The sequence below is a fragment of the Botryllus schlosseri genome, chromosome 11 (assembly GCF_051294905.1).
Source record: "Botryllus schlosseri isolate E-star chromosome 11, Bs_hap1, whole genome shotgun sequence".
Taxonomy (NCBI): domain Eukaryota; kingdom Metazoa; phylum Chordata; class Ascidiacea; order Stolidobranchia; family Styelidae; genus Botryllus; species Botryllus schlosseri.
Window position 1 is genome coordinate 14733597 of NC_137246.1, and position 16024 is coordinate 14749620.

A 16024-nucleotide genomic window follows, 5' to 3' on the forward strand; every position below is an offset into this window, starting at 1 on the left:
TGATCATGAACTCACTCTTCTTTGACTGTTGCAAAGTAAATCTGCGTACAGCACTGCGACATCAGTGCAACGAATGGTCGTTAAAGGAGGTCGACAATGATGATGCACATGATATGCGGATGAGATGATAACATCGAAGATATATAGCATCTAGCTATAGGATAATCCGAAAGAATTAAGCAAGGAAATGATCGTTGTACATTGCTTCATGTATCATGGTAAGTTATTATATTTTCATTTACCTTGACATGCATGGCGCAGTAATTTGTGTATGATACGGTACATTGTCACAAATAGCCTACCTAGAAGTAATCGATTCTGAATCATGTAATATGCTTCGAGTCGAGTCGAGTAATCGAGTATCGTCGAGTAATCGAGTATCACTCATTATGATGTTTTAACAGAATTTAGTACGTCAAAGTTCAAATATGTACCCATTATGCCACCGCAAAGAATATAATGCCTGTTATTCATCACATAAAAGATACCTTGGTATTTTTTCGACCATACCGATTTCATTCCACATAGTGACAATGTTGTTGGATAATCATGATTTCGGAAATGTGCGACGTCCAGTAACCTTCGTAGCTGTGTACTATGTTTCGTATGCTACTATACCGCCAATCAAGGTTTCAGGGCTTCAACAGTGAAAATTAGTATCGAAACTATAATTCTCGTTGATAAATTAAAGGGGCACTGCGCTCTAAAAATGATGTGGTCTCAAATTGAAGATAAAAACCAACAAAAATTTTTGGCCGCGGCCATTACCTTCAAAACGCCACCGTAATGGAGCTGCAATTTATTGAAATTTCTACAAGACCAGCTGCACCGGCTGCTTAACCCGTTACATGGCACGATGTCTTCATCGTCGCACTTGCTCGACGCGATAAGGCAGTCACGCAGAGAACGAAACTTAGACACCTTTCCTTCATAACATCGGCTGACAACTATCTAAAATTCGTTCTCTGCGTGACTGCCTAATCGCGTCGAGCAAGTGCGGCGGTGAAGATATCGTGCCATGTAACGGGTTAAGCAGCCGCGGCAGCGGGTCTTGTAGAAATTTCAATAAATTGCAGCTCCATAACGGTTGCGCTCTGAACGAAATGGCCGCGGCCAAAAAATTTTGTTCGTTTTTACCTTCAATTTGAGACCACATCATTTTTAGAGCGCAGTGCCCCTTTAACTTTCAGTGGGGAGAAGCGTATAATTTCCGTACTCGAAAAAATCGTCTCGTCGTACTCGAATCATTAGGATTAATAATCGATTCAGATTCGAAAACTCGAATCATTGTGCCCAGCCCTACCAAGAATAATATATAAATATATACTGGGTGTATAGTAGGCTATGCGGGCATTGAATACCGGGGCTGCGGAGTCGGTAAATTTTACTACCGACTCCACACATTTTCAATGGGCCGACTCCGACTCTGACTCCGACTACTGAGTCCTTAAACCTACCGACTCCGACTCCAACCCCGACTCCAACAGTATTACCTATTTACTTTGAAAATTATAAGCCACAGTGACGGTTAAATGACTATTATCTAACTCTAAACATATGCAAACATATGATTAACGATGGCGTGCAAAATTGATTCATTGTGGCACAGCTCGAATTATTCACTATGCATGAAATATTGCCTTTCTAAATATATTTCCTTTTTTCATATTTTATCAGTTTTTATAACATGGACTCTCTAATAACCTAATATGTATGTATCATTCAAACACGACATATAGCCCATCCTGTATAATTAAAATGTAGATAAAACAATCGAAGTGTTGCTCTTATGTATGAGTCAGCAACTATAGCAGATCGTACTAATTTTCTCATTACACACTGTGCTGATTACAAGCGCACACACTCTCACTACTAATAGACATTGGTCATAAACGAAATTTACGAAGTAGCCAAATAGCATATGTCTAGTCTAAATGAACTTAGTCAAGTAATCAAAGACTAGGACTTGGTCTTTCTTAATCATTTGTTCGACCCAAGCAGCTAAGCTACACTACAAATATTTTTAATTTTTTGAAGCGGAGCTATTTGAGTTTTTCGTTGATAATCCGCGGATTATACGATATATTTGCTCTGTCCCAATATCATGGTATAACTCCAAAAATTGCATCAATTTGTGACTGCATCACCGAAGATGCATATTGCTTCTTTCTTCCTCCATGCAACTGAATCGTAATTTGCAAATAATGTCCAATTCTGTCTATGTCAGGGGTGTCCAAACTTTTCGACCAAAGGGCAACATTAGATTTACGAACCATTGCGCGGGCAACTTGAATGTTGATGACTTTTTTTAGTAGTCTGATAGGAACGAACCGAATTAAGTAACACTGAAAACAAGACTTATATGACTACACTTTAAAATTGATAACAATTATATCATGAAAACTCCGCGTGCAACTGTACAGTACATAGGGTTGTTCAAAAAAACTTTTTTTTCCAAATCTCACTTGCTTAATGACTAAATTATCTGGTTGTCTAAGAAAACGATGCACACCAAATATGACTCAATTCCAACCAGTAAAGGCCGAGCAATCTTGAATTGAAATTTTTAATTTATTAGGAAAAATAAAAAAAATGAGTTTTTCAAATTTTTCTGTCAACCCCATGAAACAAATTTGACTCAATTCCAACTAGTAGCAGCGGAGCTATTTCAGTTTTTCGTTGATAATCCCCAGAGTATCTTTGATCCGGGGATTGTCAACGAAAAACTCAAATAGCTCCCCTTCTACTAGTTGGAATTGAGTCAAATTTGTTTTGCATCGTATTAGAAAACAACCAAATAATTTCAATTTAAGATTGCACGGCCTTTACTGGTTGGAATTGAGTAAAATTTGGTGTGCATCAATTTTCTTAGACAACCTGATAATTTAGTCACTAAGCGAGTGAGATTTGGAAAAAAAAAGTTTTTTTTTTGAACAACCGTACAGTCATCGCCCTGCTCGCGCGAAGCCCGAAATATTTTCCAAGGTAATGAATGAATTTGATCAATAAATATATTACTTGCATATATTGGGAGTCGCCTCTGTATAGCAGTGGGCTCATTTGGCAAGGACAGGATTATTTGGGGTTTTAGACATAGCAATATCGACGGTTTCAGTGAACATGCCTCAGTCATTCGTGCAAATGTTTCATCGCCGACGATCTCGCTTCGAGCACACAAGCGAAGTCACATGTTACACGACACGTTATCTCCTAATTGCGAGTATAGTTGGACTCAATTCTGTAAATTACGCGTATTTAAATTTATATTTTCCAGGGGGGTTCAGATACTAAATGTAAGAAATGTGACAATAAATCATGCGAAGTGCTAAGAAAAATTTCAAGTCAAATATATCTGCTACGGAATATTATACTTTATGGTCATATACGAAGATCCGCAATGAATGTGGCTGGCGCTTGATTACGCCAATGGGTCGAAACTGATGTTTTATTCATCATCAAATTTCGCGGTCAGGCTAATCAAATTTTGGTTGGCCTTGCAATCTTACCTGATGTTGTATCTAATTTCGAGAATTACCTCGCAGGCCACACAAAACCCTCTCGCAGACCACATTTCGCCTGTGGGGCACGGTTTGGCCACCCCTGATCTGTATCGTTACTAATAACAGTGACTGATGGTACATAAAAATCCTGGTACATAAAAATCCTATTATAGTCATTATTAGTAATTTAAAGATAGGCCTACCTTTCATGATAAAGAAGTCGGAGACGGAGTCGGAGTCGAAGTCATTGTTATTTTCACAAACTCCAACTCCAGTCAGTATTTTTTCCACGACTCCGACTCCGACTCCAGCCACTACAGTTTTCACGACTCCGACTCCATCAAGCGAAAATTAGCCAAACTCCGACTCCGACTCCACAGCCCTGTTGACTACGTCCGAAGTTGATAAGTCGATTGAACTCGGATTCAGGCAATATCCTGTCGATCCCAATTAAATTATTCTGAAAATCGAGGAGGTGCATTGGGCGATATAGCCTACTTAACTAGTCCACTAAAACAGTGCCTTTCAACAGCCTACTTAACTATTCCATTAAAACAGCGCTCTTCAGCCTTTTTTCGGAATTCATTGCCGCTAGATGACGCTGGTTCTTGTAGCGCTAGTCACACATGAGATTATCAATAATTATGATCCCCACGAAATCTCACCCCTCGAGACAACATCCTGCCACGAAAACGATAATATTTCTCGGCCAGTTCGATTGCTAAGGCTTTAATTCCAGGCACCCAATATACTAGTGCAATAGCTTTAGCGTGGAGTTCACAGAGTGTCCAATTTTCAAGTCACCATTATATTGTATCGCAGTTTTGTGGTTTTTTTGAAATGATGAAAATATCAATAAACTGATACTACTACAACCATCTCCATATATATATATATACAGGTGGAAATTAGTGCACAGAATCTTCCTTTCGTTTGACACGTGGTAGACGAAATTTATGGTAGCTGACTCGAGGGAATCATATAGTTGTTGTGCGTAGTAGGCCTATATTCTGCTATAATATAAGGCAGGGCTTGCGTATACTGTAATCGGGGATATCACATGAATTTGCCCCATGGTTTGGTATATTGGCTTTTACTCACCATGCCGGATGAAGCCAATTACTTGGTAAGTTGGATGACCAACTTTTAGTCTCCCGCGGTCACCACTCGCTTATTATACGTAGTCTGGAGGTCCGTGGACATGAGCATGCTACACCTGAGCAATGAGCAATTGAGCATGCGATAGTTCAGCATCCGGGTTAATTCAGGATGATATGTGTTTCGATTAGGGTTTGGATAAGGGGATAATTTCGGGGTTACGAATGGAGTTTGGGTTTGTTTGGGGCATGCTTATTTTCATTGCTTCCCGTGCTCAAATGTGGCGCTACCGTCTAGAGACGAAACAGTAGACATATATCTATAACAATTTGAAATACGCGTGTGTGTCGAAACAAATCCTCCGTTAGCGACATTCCGCCAATATCAGAACCTCCGCGCACATTGGAACCGCTTCCTGATCATCTGGCAATGGAGAAATTTCTCTTTCATCATAAGACAATATTACAAGCGCGCCACGAATTGGGGACTATTGAGAAGCAACGAACCGTTAAATACGGAGAAAAGACGTTATCTCTGCCGCTGGCTCCGCATTGCCGCTGCGACTTGGAGTGGTTTTATTTTCAACCGTCGTCGAAAACGAGACGTTTGAATTCCCTCTTAAGAACGCGCGTCACACGTTACTCCACTCGCGTCTTCGCGTGACTGGAAATAGTTTTTACATCGCGGGGTCTCGAATTCACTGGCGTATCGCATTTATTTAACAGGCTTCATCGGAATTCAATGAGAATCGGAAGGGGGATCGCGCCCTTGTTTAGCTTCATCAACTAATGCCTGAACGTGGCGATTAATACGGTTTTCCGAGTGTCGCTCAAAAGGCGGTGTTTCGCTTTGCTGGCTAATTTATATCAAACGTTACCGATGTGTTGCGCTGAGCTGTGCACACTAGATGTAATGTGTGGCATTGTATGGTAATACTCATTTCATCAGTTTAGATCTTATTGGTACTTTTCTTCGCAGCACGCGCGCAAAGTATCAATTACGTCAATATTTATTTCATATACATCCACATTCACGCCGTAATAACGCAAAAATTATGTTGATTCCTCTTTTGTATGCATGTTATGCTAGCCTACACGTCTCCTTTCAATTTTCTCGCTCTTTAAATTTACATCATTTCTGGGACATATTACATCTCTACTCCGTAGCTGGGATATGCCTCGTATATAATTATTAGGAAAACTGGCTGGTACATCGGCGAATATGTCTGTTTGATATGGTATCCAACCTAAAGTTATTGCATTTTTGTACCTTGTATTCACGGCAATGAATGCTGATCACGTGCCTGATGCATTGTTGCGTCAAACATATTCTTGTTTCTTTGATGCGTCATTATTATACAGGACGATCTTCGAAATAATACGAATCTCAGGGCATTTTCACGGTGGCTCAAATCTACGAGATAAATTCACAGTAACGAATATGTACTATTGCACAGCGTTAGATGACCTGTTTTGCCTTATGCCAATTGTACCAAGTTTTCGGTGAAGGCTATCACTTGAAAGTTTTGTCTGTAACGAATTTCCACCCGTTTGATATACGCTGAGATCTTGTTGCAGGAGATATAATTTTCACAAGAACTTCTCACGATGTTATGATGTCAGTTAGTAGAACGTGTATGGTTTCAAAGATTTCGATACCCACAGATTAAATTATACACAAAATATGTTACGTGCGACTTCGGTAGGTGCTCTGTACAAGTGTACATTGTGCAGTGTACTGTACGTTCGGGAACGAAATTTTAATTTAACGTTTGACGATATTCTGGGTTTTGGGCTTGCCAACACATAGATATATATATTTCATCCTCACAAATCATAAGATCGAAATAATCTTTTATTCGCTTTTCGAGATACCCTTGGATTGAACTCGGCCAGTACACCCTCTGCGCGCATATCCCACCGGTTATTAAGCAAATGTTGAATTTTCAAGATCAATCTCCCCATCCTTTCATCGCGTGTTTGGTGAACGTTTTGTCCTGTTCATCGAAGACATTCGATAATTCCTTTTACCTTTTAGCGTGAGACATCGATCTACAAAGAGCGTAGGGTGTGCCTTCACGAAGTCAAACAATATTACTGTACCGCAAGGGAATGTGTCTGTGGTAAGAGAGCTTATTCTGACTCAACATCTCCAACTTCCTATATGTACTCTATCATATATAAAATACAATTTTTATCGTTTTCGCTTCTTCGCATAGTGGACTCCAAGCCACTCTTGCTATGCTCCCAACTCGCAAAACTATTCCAATTCTTTCCAAGATATTGAATATCAACATTTGCGACATAATAATAGCTGCATTTCTCGTGTATAATTCTTCGAATAAACAATTCTTTTCTCTCAATTCTGATATCGTTTGTTTTGCCGCACACGGCGATATTGCTTGATCGCGCCGTTTTTTAGTGATTCTGGCACTGTTACATTACCATTCATGTATAGACTATCGCATATTTCCCAGCTATCAATTATTATCGACTGAGATCCGTCATGAAATCAACAACGTTGAATTAATCTGCTGCTAATTATATACACAACGCTTCCTGTCATCGGGCATATCACTGTGAACCTGATAGCACAATCAAGAATAGACTATCAATATAGCTCAAAACGACTCGGTTTCGCTTATCAAGTTTCTTTATCAGCATGGTAAATTGAGTGATATAATGAATTCAATTAATTATCCCCATTAGGATATTCAGGATTATGATATTTATGTGAACTGTGCAGATCCATATCCCCGATATCTTGATTTTGGGATACTGAACTAACGTATAGTTAAAGATAGTTAATTTCGTTTGCTGTGAAATTCTAATTTTACCAACCCCATCGGAACTCCGTGCAAAAAATCCTTCAATCTATTTGCTACCGATGCATATTGCGCTAGAATATGATGGATATTGCGCGTAATTTGAGCGTTTTCTCATTACAATGAGGTGCAGCGATTAGTAATAACCATCAAAACATGCATCGCACGTACACTACTGTAGAGTTTCATGCGATCGATCGGAAGCGCGAATGGATAATGAATATGATAATTTTAGACGTAATAGACCAGTGGCTCTCAACCTTTTTGTCTTCGCGGACACCTTTCGGACTGTCATGGACCCCGCGGACCCCCACGAACTTTTTGTTCAAATTTAGCTCAATTATCGTACAATCGTCATTTGCCTTGTTCAAATGATAAGTGTAGGCTTTGTGATAAAACATTGCCAAAATGACTCTTCTTGAAAATAAGACCATATGCTATGCATGTAGAAATTGCGTTGACTTCTATTTTATTCGAAGCTAATTCTGCAACGGCATTTCTTGAAATAGGCCTACGTGGTCGTGTCTTGAAAATCCGCGCCTTCGATTTGATATGAACGAGGGCCGAAAATCCATTTCCACAAATATAGGTGGTGGTGAATGTAATAATAACGCGTAACGCTTTCGACGACACATTTGGGTATGATCGCAACGACACCAAAATTGACAAACAAATTTTTCTTAATGAACATGTAACGTCAAGCCTGGTCATTTCTATCTAGCAGCTTATCTTCTAAGTTATCATGGAAAAATGGTTATGTATATCACTGGAGATTTTGTAAACATTTCGAAGTCACCATGATTGACCTTACTCATCAACTTTTCCCCCACAATCCCCAACAAAAAAGCTCTCAACAGCAAAGTGTTTGTATCAGTAGGCTAATGGCAATTTACCAATCAAAATGAGTGTGAACAGTAGGGTATTCTATCTGAGACGGCCATTCTGTTGATGTAAGCTCTGTGGAGTTTTACTAGTAATGAAGCGAAACTGTCGTATGATTTTCCTAATTAAAAAAAAAAAAGGTTATCAACTATGTGAGGTTTCGCGGACCCCCGGTTGAGAACCGCTGTAATAGACTAATAGTTCCTATACGAATTATCTACTATGGTTGCTGACGATTACCCCAGACGAGTGCCAGCCGGAAATATGCGGGTTCATTTCAATATGGTTCTATACCAATACTGAGAAAACCATTGCGGAGAATCTAACTTACTGAGACGGACGTTGTCGAGAAATTTATATCCGAGAATCTACAACGAGTTGGCAACGCCGTGATGCACACACACATGGTCTGTACATCTGCATAACATCCCTGCATTGCATACATTACATTCTCGGTGGTGTCCATCCTCGGTAATGTCCATTCACTGTGGTGTTCATTCTCAATTGTGTCCATTCTCGGTAATGGCATTCTCGGCAATGGTTATCTCGGTATTGACCGGACACCATATGCTATTCAGTTGGATAATAGTATACAGTATCTACATCGAATGCTTTTTTGGCTGTTATTCATGATGTGTAGGCTAATGCCCATGGTCATTTTCATCAAACGGGGGTGGGGGGGGGGTCATTGATTCAGCAGATTCCACTGCTGTCGACTTGCATCTCACCCGACTGTGGTACGCTTCTGTAGGTCATTTGCTTGATTGGCGATGTGAAGGGAGTGACATAAAACCTCAGCCCATAAATGTGGGGTTGAAGTTGAAGTCGGTAGAACTTGAACATGCAAATCCATTAAGGTTTCGACAGCAGCTATACGACCGCTATCATCTTTCGTCTCCATCAGTTGTGCGTATAATTCGCGAGATCTGCAGCGGGCCATATTGCATGTCGACGAACTTACTGCGCTGCTGAAACCTATACCGTCACAATATGGCGGGTGGCGGCGTCAGGCAAGTCGCTCGTCCCGTCGAAATGCAAATATTCGGATTGCGCGTGATTGCGCGTGCGGTCATACAATCTCACGAACACGAAAAGTAGAGGCAAATAGCTTTCATTTCTTTTCAGAATTTATTTCGGAGAATTCATAAATTCTTTATATCGTTAATCACATACCGGAAAAGGAAAATATTATAGAACAGCCTAATGCAGGAAAGTCGCAATATAATGCCATACAGCTCCAGCTGCGGTAGCTACTTCGTTTTTATCTCTCAAGACGCCGTTGTTCCTTTCGATCACGTGATCTCATCAATTAGTCAGGTGATGTCAACACAAATAATATTCGTTTGAACGCACAGTGCATTGGATCAGATCATCTCGCGTGTTAATTCGAAGCGTTTGATCGGTCCTTACAGGTAGAGTTGATGTTCTGATGGTTTCTTTCGATCAAACTATTTGCTGGCAGCTTCGTTTGGACTGACCTCCGTGTTGGTCAACTGTTGGTCGGTGGGACCTGTAAACTATATAGTGAACGATAATAGACTGTATGGAATGCATTCGATTCCAGGCTTTTTCACCATGGTAACATTGTAATAATAATATGCGAATGTGGGTGTCTATCTACAATCTACATATTCTGACTCTATGCGAGGGAACTACTACAATACCTATATCTGTTTCACCGAGCCGCATTTATTTGTCACTGGAAAATTCGGTATTTGTTCCTGGTTCGTCTTGACAAAAAGCTACTATTGTCCAATTTGTTACCCTGCTGCACCGGAACCGTCGCATTACCTGAAGGATTTGTGCTCGCCGCACGTTAACTTTAAGCCCGCTCCGTTTCATTTTAATATATAAGAATGCTATTTTGTACAGTTTAGACACTACAGCTAATAAACGTGAGCACAACGTACGCTACTATGCGTCAGCATTTTATGTGAGGATCGACGCCATCGACTATATATCTTGGCCATTGTGTATGGCACATTGCTTGGTTTTAATGATTTTGTGGTAGCGCCACAATTCGTTGTGCGTAGCGACGTTCGCGAATTCAGGAGTATCGTTTTTACGAACGATTCCAATAATTTTAATGCATGCGTGTGTACGAAATTTTGAGCCAGTAACTTGAGATTGACTTTCCCACGGTTATATCACCGTTACCCCTGTTAGAGTGGAGACATTTTTTTAATCCGCCGCATTTCTGTTGAAACATTTCCATCGCATATATAGCGCTCAATCAATTTCACTCGCGGAACAATCATCGCGCAGGTATACTGTTTTCGGCCGTTCCTTTGTTCCCTCATTTATCCGAGTAACATGAAACTGGGTGTTTAGTCTCATCGCGTGTTTTGAGTTACGATGTATTGAAGCTTTTCCACCTCTTTGTGATCTCACGGTATGTCGTGTCATACCACTAATTAGAGAAACTAAAGATCTTGAAATTAAATCCGACAGGGTATCAATGCGATGAGATTTTAGCGGCCCTTGAAATGCCATCATTTATATTTGTAATAAAGCCTGGCTATGGCGCCTGCCACAGGTGCGCATGAATAATTTCGAATGTATACCGGCTCGTTTTCCGAACGATTCACAACCTTATACGAACCATTTATACTTATGCCATCTATGACAACATATGTCCAACGGTTTCAACCCCATTCAGCTTCGTTGCTCAATATGCTTATTGTTACTTATATCCTAATTTGTGATGAGCAGTCAATTATATTAACGAGATCATTATTAAGGTCACGTTACGGCACCACGCGGATTTCTTCAAAGGCGTCGGTACGGCGAGGCAAACGCAACCTAAATGATGTCGTGGCATCGACACGAAGATTATATTCTAGCGAATTGTCCCATCGAGTTGAACATAATTTGGAGGTTTTTAATGCGGGAGCCCCTCAATATTATTCAGCTTGAGAGAAAACGCCGCATGAAGTGGCGTCGCAACCCGCTGTGCTTGCTTCATAACGGCTATAACGTATGTACCTTTTCCATATCTAACGAACGCTTTTCATTTCGATCCCAATTTCACGCTTGACTCGTAGTAGCTACATTGAGTCGCTGGCGCGGTGAAAAATTTCGTCATTGTGAGGTACTTCTAACTTCGAAACTACAACGGTTATTACTGACGATATTCCGCATGACTTTAACGAGTGAAAATGTTTTATGTATTCCGTAATTATTCCTGTTACCTAGCTTTCGTTACAACCTGCCGTTGGATAAGTTCTAGTCATTAAGGTATCGACAAATGATAGGGTACGAAGGTACCCCCTACCTTAGCCAAAGCGAATTTTAGAGCGAGCGAGGCTCCAAGTATGCTTCCTATCATTACATGCCCAAACCCATGAATTCCAGATCGACCTATATCACTTTATCATAGACTAAAATTACTACATCTGCCGTGGGAACTGGCGGACGGGAATGTTATGAAATGTCTCACTGATATCGGTTGTGAGGGATTGTGTTTTATAAGAGGACTCAAGTAGCCGAAGCCATTTCAAGACAAATCATGGATTACACATCCATGCTTCGAACATCACCTATAACTTTTCTGTAAACTTTCCGTATTCGTTCATTCACACCTCAGAACACGGACAAAATTACAAGTCTTACAACTCTACCTGCTGGAGCTCTCGCTGATTAACACAGAGAATTGCATTACGAAGAAATATCTTGCTCCCGAGACCATCGAAATTTAATTATACATTGTATTCTCATTTGTGAGTGGTATTAAAACTTATACACAGTCCTGTACTGCGTGACCCCACTATACATTCCATTGCCAGAGGTAACAAAAGATTGAAATCTTTCGTCAATGAAAGTCCGGTATCCTAATAAAAATGACATTCGGCCATTTTGTCCGCTAAGGCCCGTATAATACACTTTGAAATTATGAATATTTCGAAATGATTCTCTTGGTCGAATATGAGAAAATTTTATTCGGTAGTTGCATCCTACAGTGCAGCCGCCACGATGGGTAAACAAAGTCTGAAGTGCACGCGCATGGGTCATGGTGGGGCGTACAATAGCTATACGGACATGGTCTTCCAACCCTGTTGGATATAAAACCGTTGGACACATTGATAAAATAAAGTAAATACAACACATTCACGATCACTGCCCCGGCGCATCTTTTTCTCTACGTAAACAAGAACTGTTAGCATTGTATCGGCCTTCTCTCAAGGGTACTTTCAGTGGATCCAGTTTATTTAAACGCATGCAAATGTTTATCGTTCAAGCAATTGTCGTTGGTTATCGCATTGTAATTTAGGTGAGCGATAAGGTAAGAATGACATGTAGTATTTACCACCCGTCTGTTCTGCTTCGGGGGATACACAGGCTTAACAATCAAATCGACGCGAAGGGTATAGTCTCTAATTAAGATCCAACCCACCCATCAAGTTTCATGATGCTTAATTTTACCTGACCCATCTCAATTAGAAATCGGCGATTATCTGTTATTAGTCGCTCTCGCGTAGGGTTAAAGTAATATGAATCAGAAATACCTGCCGCTCACGCTTATGTATTTGGCGAAAGCTTTGTCGATCGTTTATTGTACAGGTTGATAATAGGAGCTACTTCAATTGTATGTTAAAATAGCTGAGACTATATTATGATTCTGCGATAAGGTGGGTATAACAATACTCGGGTACAAATATTCTTTGTATTACGTCATCAAATGTGTCACGGCTGTGGAATTACGTTCCGTGAATTGCGAATTCGGTAGCTGCAATCGCAACGCGCTTTCCCGTATAGATAGTGACGTCATAAATCCGCCTCTGCTCTCGCGATGACTGCAGAAGTTGTCGCTTTCCGCAAATGTACGCCGATTCCGCGATGTTATCACAACCGAGAATACCGTACCTTTTTCGCGGCAGTTAGCTAGCCGCGCTATTACGGAGTCAGAGAGAAATTGACTATCACATAAAGCTAATGTAGTTTCCGCTCCATTCGTCAGTCGCGTTTTTGGAGGCTTTGTTGAGGGAGCTCGTGAATGGGAATTCAAAAGAATATTCTTTTGTGAGAGGCCGGACAATTGCTTGTTAAATTTGAAAGCTTTTCGATGAATGTAGATAGCGGGCGAGAAACCATTGACTATTGGTAGCTATATTTTGTTGTTATATTCTACTCAGACTTGATCTGAAATGAGTATTGTTCGGCATGAGAATAGGGCAATTATATTATTTGATTGAGCATTAGAAATACGATTTGTGAGCATTACAATATAGTAGAATGGGGTTAAATCGGAGAGATCTCTCTTTGTAGTAGAGGGACGTATTTGTATTGGTAAAACACTGTACTGACCGGAAACATGTAACTTTTTATTCATTAGAAATCATTACATAAATTGTTTTGTCAACACTTCATGCTGGCTGTGGATCCGCAATCAACTTGGATGCAGATCCAATACCCCACCGGAACGGGTATGCCTGTGATTCCGCCAAACGCACACCTTCCGCCACCTCCGCCGATATCTGGTGACGGTGGGATGATCTCAAACCTAAAACCTACTTATTCAGCACAGAGCCAAATGACGGGGCAAATGAACGTCGCGCAGCAAAACGTATCCGGGTCCGGAAGTGGAACTAATAACAAGTCCCCGCAGGAGCAACGAGTGAAGCGTCCGATGAACGCATTCATGGTAAGACTGCCTTATCAGCTTGCGATAGACACCCACAAACGCAAAGATTTCTAGATTTTTAGACAAAATGTGAATTGAACGGCTGGGCTTATCGAAACCCTAACGACTTATAATCCACCGCCTGGGGTCTTTTTGTGATGATCGGCCATTTTGTTTGATATATATTTATATATTAATGCAATATCGATTCATTAAAATTTCATACGTTTATTGCCTTTCAGGTGTGGTCTCGTGGCCAAAGAAGGAAAATGGCGCAGGAGAATCCGAAGATGCACAATTCAGAAATATCAAAACGACTAGGCGCCGAATGGAAGTTACTTTCCGAGAGTGACAAAAGACCCTTCATAGACGAAGCCAAACGACTTCGTGCTTTACACATGAAGGAGCATCCGGACTACAAATACCGGCCGCGTCGCAAGACAAAAACTATACTGAAAAAAGATAAATATGGATCAAACATGATAAACCAGTCATCCGCTCCCCAATCGACTCCGCCTATGGGCAGAAGCCACCTGTCCGGTGGCATGGATTATCAACATATCGCGTATCCGTACTCACACGTAATGCCTCAAGATCACTACACGTCAGGGTACGGCCCACCCGGACAAGGAACTGTTAGTTCATTAGCCCCGCGCGGGTATGATGCTGTGTATTACCCACAATATACCAATTCATCCGTGATCGCCGGGGGGATGGCTAACCAGCTCGGGGGTTATCCAGGAGCTCCAACAGCGTACACAGTCTCCCCTATACCGACGTCGCCGGCGTACGTACTCCCGCCAGTTACAACCCACGCTGGAAATATAAAGGCGCCCCCGCCAGAAACAAGTTCAGACGCAGTTAATCATCATCCATCTCACCCCCATGCCACCGCGAGCCCCGTACATCCACAGCAAGTATCCCACATCCCGGTTGGCCATCATCACCAGCAACCGCATCAACTTCAAAGTATGATTAATATGTATCTACCTCACAACGGCGTGAATCCAGGAGTTACTCAAGTTCCTTCCAGCAGCCCGTCGGTCGACGGCTCGCGTTTGGCGCCAGTGCAGCCCGTGCAGTACAACACTATGGAGCCAGAGGATGAACACATTCCCCGTATGCATAATATGTAAACCAGGGCGATAGTGAATGTTAGCGAAATATGAGAACGCGGCGCGCGTTATAGGCCGCTGAAAATGTCTTTCGATTGCGAAACACATTGTGACGGCAGCGCTGGGGACTTACCACAACAAGGTACGATATGAGATATTGCGAGTCGACTCGATACCGGGATTTTGCTTCACTTTCGATTTTTGATACGGAGTGCCTTTTCCATCCTTTATATTGCTTATTATTGTAGTAAAATGTTGCCTTATGTTTGATTTTAGTCTGTTTGTCGGTTTGCTCGTTACAATTTCGCTTGAAGCCGCCTTTCTAGACTCCCGGTACAATTCCCTCGCCCGTTCAAGCCGAGATCCAGACGATATTGCAGAAAATCGAAAAGAAAAGCGACGGCCGTTCGCGATTCCCCGTTTTGGTATCGTAGCGCGATCGCGGGAATCAACGCCAAAACTTTGTCTTCAAGTCACTGTATACCCCGCTTCGAACGTACTGTGCTCTTTTTTCTTTGCTGGATTTGCAGCAGTTTGCTATAAACTCATTGAATGAGATGATGACAATGCTCAACTATTTTTCTTAAATTAAGTTATTCGTATCTGCGTCGTACACTGTTCAACACTAATCAATAACCAAACTCATTTGTGATCACCGTCTAGAAATCCTATTGAGCTGCGAGACCGGCGTCTTTTGTTATTTTAATCACCGATTCGGCTGTAGAGCAGCCTCGACCATTTTCAGTTGTTTCTTCAATGTTCAAATAGAATGGAATAAATCAAGATTTGTTGGAAGTATATTTTGCCGGACGGAAATCGTGCTGGCCTACATAGGAGACGGAGTATACGGCGCGAGCGGTTTTTGGCGGGTGTGACTGGCATTGTGGCGAAACGAAAACGTCACGCTAAAATAGCAATGTCAACACCGTTACGGAGATATGAAATTTTAGCGACATATAGATCTATGAATATAAGCTGGCTTTTC

The 16024-nt window shown here is 41.3% G+C and overlaps 2 protein-coding genes and 1 long non-coding RNA gene across 7 annotated transcripts in view; 2 read left to right on the forward strand and 1 right to left on the reverse strand.

The window, feature by feature from the left end:
* The window catches only part of LOC145451148 (dynein beta chain, ciliary-like), a 346083-nt gene that overhangs the window by 275778 nt on the left and 54281 nt on the right, over positions 1–16024 (forward strand). The window lies entirely within an intron of this gene.
* Positions 80–15837, forward strand: LOC145449672 (transcription factor Sox-14-like). 5 transcript variants are annotated; one of them, XM_080328075.1, is made up of 4 exons: positions 201–218; positions 6636–6720; positions 13824–13945; positions 14167–15837. In XM_080328075.1, exons 1-4 carry the CDS (start codon positions 216–218, stop codon positions 15058–15060), a joined length of 1104 nt encoding a protein of 367 aa, XP_080184201.1. In that variant the 5' UTR covers positions 201–215; the 3' UTR covers positions 15061–15837. The 5 variants fall into 5 exon arrangements, with proteins under 5 accessions (XP_080184203.1, XP_080184201.1, XP_080184202.1 ...); XM_080328077.1 differs by lacking the exon at positions 6636–6720 and having other exon boundaries at positions 80–218; XM_080328076.1 differs by lacking the exons at positions 201–218; positions 6636–6720 and adding an exon at positions 13423–13727.
* On the reverse strand, positions 9414–13138 carry LOC145449673 (uncharacterized). The gene is made up of 2 exons (XR_013918320.1): positions 11925–13138; positions 9414–9821 (listed from the first exon to the last, which is right to left on the reverse strand). It is a non-coding gene; the product is annotated as an uncharacterized LOC145449673 (long non-coding RNA).